This window comes from Rhea pennata, chromosome 9 (genome assembly GCF_028389875.1).
Source record: "Rhea pennata isolate bPtePen1 chromosome 9, bPtePen1.pri, whole genome shotgun sequence".
NCBI classification, from domain to species: domain Eukaryota; kingdom Metazoa; phylum Chordata; class Aves; order Rheiformes; family Rheidae; genus Rhea; species Rhea pennata.
The window spans coordinates 23,755,105-23,761,259 of NC_084671.1; the positions used below are offsets into that span (position 1 = coordinate 23,755,105).

General features: G+C 50.3%; 1 protein-coding gene across 1 annotated transcript; it reads right to left on the reverse strand.

Moving 5' to 3' along the window:
* Positions 1-253: 253 nt before the first annotated feature.
* Positions 254-4,852, reverse strand: LOC134144281 (G-protein coupled receptor 35-like). The gene is made up of 3 exons (XM_062583078.1): positions 3,922-4,852; positions 983-1,095; positions 254-661 (listed from the first exon to the last, which is right to left on the reverse strand). The coding sequence occupies exons 1-3, from the start codon at positions 4,850-4,852 to the stop codon at positions 254-256; spliced, it is 1,452 nt and encodes a 483-aa protein (XP_062439062.1).
* Between the last annotated feature and the right edge of the window lie 1,303 nt (positions 4,853-6,155).

Consider the following 6,155-nt stretch of genomic DNA (forward strand, 5'->3'; position numbering starts at 1 on the left):
TTCTAAAAGAAAGCCCGCAACGGTTGCGAATTGCCGTTGTGGCAGTGAAAGATCCTCCCGCGAGCACACGGGCGCGGAGGTGGCGCGGGCCCGCCAGCCGTCCCGGGCAGGCGCGCGGCGCCGCCGAAGGCTCCCGCGTGCAGCGGCTGCAGCCCGTTCGCTGCCAGCTAACTTAAGGAGGCTGGTACCACTCCGCACGGAGGACGTGCAGAGACGGGTTCGGGGCGAGCTCGACCCAGCCGGCACCCTGCCCTCAGGGGTCCGATTCGCTAAAAGCCGTTTGGCTGAGGCACAGCAAAGGACAGAGCGGAGGCGATAGCCCCGAGTAATTCCCGTTGTCGTTAGCCACCCGCAAGCGCGTAGCCCGCTTCCCTTCTGCCTGTAAGGGCACCGGGGATTCATCAGGAGAATCCTTCCCCAAAACGCAGAGCGCCTGAGCCGGCGCGTAAGAGCGCCTGGCCTGGCGCGGGCTCCGTGTTTCCGTGTTTTGAAGGCCGGCGGTAGGAGAGCGGGCGCTCAGGACACGCAGCGCGGTTCCCTCCAGACAGCTGGCGAGGACAGGAGTATCCGTGGCCGCGAGCTGCCGTGGAGCACGGCTGGGGACGTTCCTCCGGGCTGGCACGGCCACAGCGAGCACGGGCCGCCTCCTGAGGGCTGTGGCCTAGGAGAAGACGGGCTCGACGAAGCACCCGGCAACCTCCATGATTTCACACTGTTGAACCGTAATGTGACCAGAGGACAGGAAGGTTGGCCCACACTCCCGCCATCAGCCCTGCAGCTTTCGTGCTGGTTATTCTAAGGCCATGAGGTGGTCAGATTAGGGGCTCCATGACTCTCTGTATGATTTGCAAGCTGGGTCGGCCTCCCTCCCAGAGACCCAGCCCTCCTCCAGAGGAGTAGGTAACGGTCAGCAGGCGGTGATGTTCCAGCCAATATTTGGAGATTTGAGCTGTCAGGTTGAATTTCTAGGGCAAGAACCCACGCAGTCACCTTCCTGCCCACCCTCGTTGTACTCTTTTTGAGCCCCGTCCTCCCTCAGCATTTCCAGACCTTCCGTGATCAGCGGCGTGAGCAGTGGCAGACGCAGCTGAGCGTCTGTAAGGAGTATTTATTGTTGCTCCCCATGGAGCCAGCAATGCACACGGCCTTTTGGGGCACCCAAAGAGCCCTTATGGGAATGCAAGGTTGAAGAATGCATCTCTGACTCCCTTAGGATCTTTCCAGATAGGTAACGTCTTCTGAGCTTGTGGCTCCAAAGGCGAGGGCTGCAGGTTTAGCCTCAGACGGTCGGCTCCGTGATGGTAGAGGTAGGTCGCAAATGTACAAGAGGGCAGGGAAGGCTCTGGAAATAATCTGACCTCTTCATACCATGTTCATCATTCCAGTTCTCCTGGAACTCCACAAATGGTCTTATCACCTGGGAAGAGCTTGGAGGTAATTTGGTAGATTTTTCAATATTTAAAAGGAAAAATAGCACAGCCCTAGGCAAGGCCTAAAGAACAGAGTTTGAATAACATGGAGAGAAGCAGCTTTTGTAGGCTGCTGGCTCACGAAACAAATGCATTTCACCTTTGAACCGGTTTGGTGCATTGATGTGGACAGGCTGTGGAAATAAATAGATACCCCCAACCCTGAGCTGCCACTGGGGAGGGGAAATTGGGGACCCAGCCTTGTGCCACAGAATAAACCCAGGGAACAGCAATGCCCCGGCTAGCTGAGTCCAGAAAGGGTTAACGAAGGCCCCCCTCAGTCTCTACAGGTGGAAGTAAGCAGCTTTCAGGTGCAGCTGCTATAAGAAGGTGAGATGGGGGAAGGGTGGGAGCACTGAGGAGCTCAGCAGAGCAGCGGAAGGGCTGGGAGGAACGGTCAGCCCTGCAAGGGGGCTGTTGGTGTGAGGTGGTAGGTGAGGTGCCAGGTTGGGTCAACGTCACTAGTGAGTGTGTGACATTGGGTGCCTTGCCTGGGGCTGCCAGGTGAAGGTGGGCCCTAGCCTGAGGTCTGGTGACCCAGAGACAAGGAGCTGGAGGGCTCTGTTTGGTGCGTGCTTTGCCTGTCAGGTAAGCTGGTGGGAAATACGGTGCTTCTGGATCTGCTGAGAAGAGAGACCCCTGTGGTGGGCAACGCGGCCTGCTCGTGCACAGGGTTGGCAGATGAGGCAGCCTCCAAAGAGAGCGTTTCTTGGTCTATGTCCTGCAGGGCTCTGCCTCAAGACGAGGACGTAAACAACTGATGAGGGGAGATTAAAGCCCTGGAGCAGCTGCTGCTGCTTCTGAGACTTTCTCAGAGTGCTGAACTGCTGAGAGCCTTCTCCTGCATAGTCTCCCTCGCAAGAGAGGGCAGCGGCCGCACAAGGGAATTCTGGCCTCGGACCTCTCTGAGCTCTGCTGTTGGCACCCTTGGCCTCCAAGTGCAAGACCCAGATAAGTAAACCGCAAGCTGCTTCCGCCAAGTGTTGTAAATGCTGATTTTTGGGTGCTGTTTCAGACCTAGGCTGACTCTCTCTGTACTGATTTGAAACCTTGTTGTTTCTTGGGGTTGTTATGGTAATGTGTGACTGAATGGATCTCTGAGTGAAGAAGGCTCTGCTTTCCCTTCTCTGCATAGGCATCTGAGCTGTCACAGAATCAATGCATGGGTAGACTTCACCCCAAAGCTGTGGGGAATCCACAGGGTCTATCCAAACTCTTCTGAGGTCAGAAAACAGGTGTTTACCTTGAGCTAATCCTTCTGCTCCAAGGAGCTCTTGGGGTATGGTGCTCTAGGCTCCTAGGTGCTCCACAGCAGGGTCTTGGGGTGGGATGCTCTACTGGGAGAGCTCTCTGCCCTCCCGAGCTTGTCGGGGGTCGGTTGTGGGGCAGAGCCAGTGTTTGGGGTGATCTGAAGAGTGGGGCACGGGCTACCTCGTTACTGGAAATGCTGGTGAAGAAGACTGTTCATCAACAGGAACAGAGCTTGTCTCCAACAGTGTATTACAGACTAGGGCAATACTCAGGTACACCTGAACAAAGTTTTCTTTTGCACAATAATTGAAAATATTGTTTCATTCTTACAGACTCCTATTACTTGAAACAAGTATTTTCTATCGGATTCTATCTTCCAGATAGGAACCGGGCCTCTCGGCTGCTTCCTCTCCTGATGGTAAGGTATCGTCGCTCGCTGTGCTCCAAAGTAAAGAAAATATGTTAAGTAACGACCTATTCTTTTCTGTTTCCTATCGCTGAGGTTTCTTACAGGAAAGGTAGCTCGACATCTTCATATTCTGCCTTCTAAGGAGCCCCTATTTAATGAAGGCTCTAAAAAAGTCTCCTCGAGTCTGTTCCTTCACGGCCCTGAAGAAGCCTCGCTTTCATCTCGGAGGTGTTGCACAGCTGTCTCTCCAGCTGACCCGAAGGGCAAGAGCAATTAGAAGAATCTAGGCTGTTTTGTAGGCCTGTGTACTGAGTAATGTGAAAACCCTCCCCGCTGCCTCCCTCAGCCCTAAGGAAGAAGATAAAAGGAAGCTGACCTAGTTAAATAATGCAAACAACCTGAAAAAAGCACTAAGGTAAAACATGGTATGTTCTCATATATGTCTTGGCAATAAGGATCAGTTGACCGGTTACAGAATGAAATAGAATAGGGAGATAGGAAGACAGGTGACTCGTGTCCATAGGAGAGAAAAAAACGTATGTGGAGGGAAAGGAGACATGTTAACAAACAGAGATTACGTGCCTGCTTTTACACATCTGTGTGCAACAGCTCGCTCATTTAGTACAAATATAGAATATAGAACTACAGTTAGTAATGATAAACCCAACCAAGATCCCCCTGGAGGGAGAGAGCAATAGTTGCTCAGCGGCACTGAAACTGTATCTTGTCTTGACATTGCACAGCAGGTGGGTTTTCTTATCTTTCTTTAGCAAGTCCGTATCAGAGCAGTACGGCTTTGATTTGTTTTGGTAATGCAGTGTTTGGACGGAGAAAGAGTCTCTTGGAATTCCTTGGTCACATGGAATTCCTTGGTCACAAAATAATAGCAAACGCTATCCAGGCAGCAGTTGGATGTAGCGATGCACCGTGTCACAGAAGACAAGTTCCTCATAACCTGGATCGTGGAACAGGTAACTCCAATGCTTTCCATTATGAACCTGGTAAGTAGGGCAAGGTAGGCTGGGAGAAAACATATTATAAACACAGTCATATTCGTATAAATAATGTAAATAGCTTTGTGGATTAACTTTTCTTCCAGTGAATTTCTGCTCAGCCTTCTCTTCAAGGTCCTGATGACTTCTACGGAACAGAAGCTCAAGGTTGCTAATGGGAGAGTAAAAACAAAGAAAAGTGAAAGCAGGGTCAGAACAGCTGGTGTTGCCGTATCCTTCTGAAAGCAGAAAGCGGCCTGTCTCTGCTGAAGTTGTAAGGTTGTGCTGATTATCACGAAGACCCAAAGAAGTCCACAGAGAAGCGCAGCCTTCAGCGGAGACCTAAAGGCCTTGGCTTTCAAGGGGTGCTTTATAGCAAGGTATCGATCGAGAGAGATGAACAGAGCTATGTAGATGCTCACTACCATGTTGATAATGTACATCGCCTCTATAAACTGGCAGAGTTTGTTTCGAACTGACTTATTCCAGAGTAAATAGGCTGTGAATGGCAAGGTGCAGATCACAGAGCAATCTGCAACGACTAAATTGACTACGTACACCCTGGTTTCTGTCCACTTCTTCAGCTTGTAGAAGAAAACCCACAGGGCGAGGGCGTTAAATATTGCTCCGAAAAAGAAAATAAGGATGAGAAGAGTAAATTCAAGGAGACGAATGTGGTGGTGGAGCTCAAAGCTTGTGGAATTGCAGTTGCTAGACGCATTTGTTGTCATGATGTGCGGATGCTGTACGATGTTCCGAGACCTGAAACGGGACAAGATACGGTAAGACTTTCCTCCGATCTCTGAACAGATGCAGGGCTCATTATGAAAATGAAACTTTACTCTGTTATAAATGTGAACTTGACTTTACATCAGCTGGGATGCATCAAACTCTGAACTGTGTTTATGTCCCTGTAAATATTCTAGGGTGCGCTTGCAGGAGCGCATAGCAGGTGCTCTCTGTTAAACAGAGGAGCCCTGAGCGGTGAGGCATTCCTGTGCTACAGTCAGCAATTTAGCCAAGGTATCTTCTGGCCATGCGAGCATTAGTTCCAGAAGTCAGTCTCCACCAGTTAGGTAAAATGAGCTCAATTTTGAGCCAGGCAAGAATTTCGGCGACTAAAAGCCCAGCACAGTCAATGAGCAAAAACTGATACTTGCGATGGCTTGGGAGTTGTGGGAGTAGATCTATGGAGGGCTGTAAGGGCATAGTCCTGGTGCCTGAGTCAGGCCAGGGCTGTTGGAGTCTGTGGGATGCCTTGGGGACCTCCTCCAAGCTGAGGAGAAGGGATCTGAGCCTGAGTTCCTGCAGCTTGTTAGGCGTGCTCAAAATCCGAAGCGAGGGTGTGAATCAGAGGTGTGCTGCTCTCTGCCCTTTTTTGGGGTGTATGTAGTAAACTGATCTCTTATTCTGTCTTGGAATAGCGGGCTTAAAGCTTGCAGATGTAAAGCAGAAAGAAAGGCCTGATAAAGGGAAAATGCGTGCCAAACAAGGGCTGAAGCTGCCTAAGGGCTGCTTTAGATGGTTCCTGCTCAAGGTAGGCATCCTGCCACCCTGTGAAACCCGTAAAACATAGGAAGTAGGTACTGAGCCTCTGTGGTACCAGCTACTAGGTGTTTCATGTGAGCATTGACTGTGTGAGGGGTAAAAACCTATGGGATGATTAAAATCAGCCTTTAAAAGGCTACATCCTGTGGAGGGTATTTTCATGTAATGTACACATGGGGGAGAATTCTCTGAAGGGACGATTCCGAGAATATATCATTGAATTTTGGAAAGAATTTTGTAACTTGTTAAATTTAATTTAGAACAAGTTATTTAGCACTGTAATGCGGTGAAGGATCTAGTAAACATGCAGCTGTTGCAGCCGAGAGGAATGAACTACAAAAGCAATAATACCTTTGTTGTGAAGTACATCAAGTTATTCTTGATTTGTCTGTTATGTCTGTTAGTTATGGGGGAGGGGATGGGGCATGCAAGTGTTGCCTTAGTGATCGGTTGATGCTCACAGCTGCTGTGCAGAGCCCTTCTTTG

Coding starts and splice junctions, on each gene's coding strand:
- LOC134144281 (XM_062583078.1), bottom strand. CDS start 4,852: ATGACAACAAATGCGTCTAGCAACTGCAATTCCACAAGCTTTGAGCTC. Junction 1,096..3,921: donor TACCAAAACAAATCAAAGCC/GTACTGCTCTGA, acceptor TACTCCTTACAG/ACGCTCAGCTGCGTCTGCCA. Junction 662..982: donor GTGGGCAGGAAGGTGACTGC/GTGGGTTCTTGC, acceptor GTCTTCTCCTAG/GCCACAGCCCTCAGGAGGCG.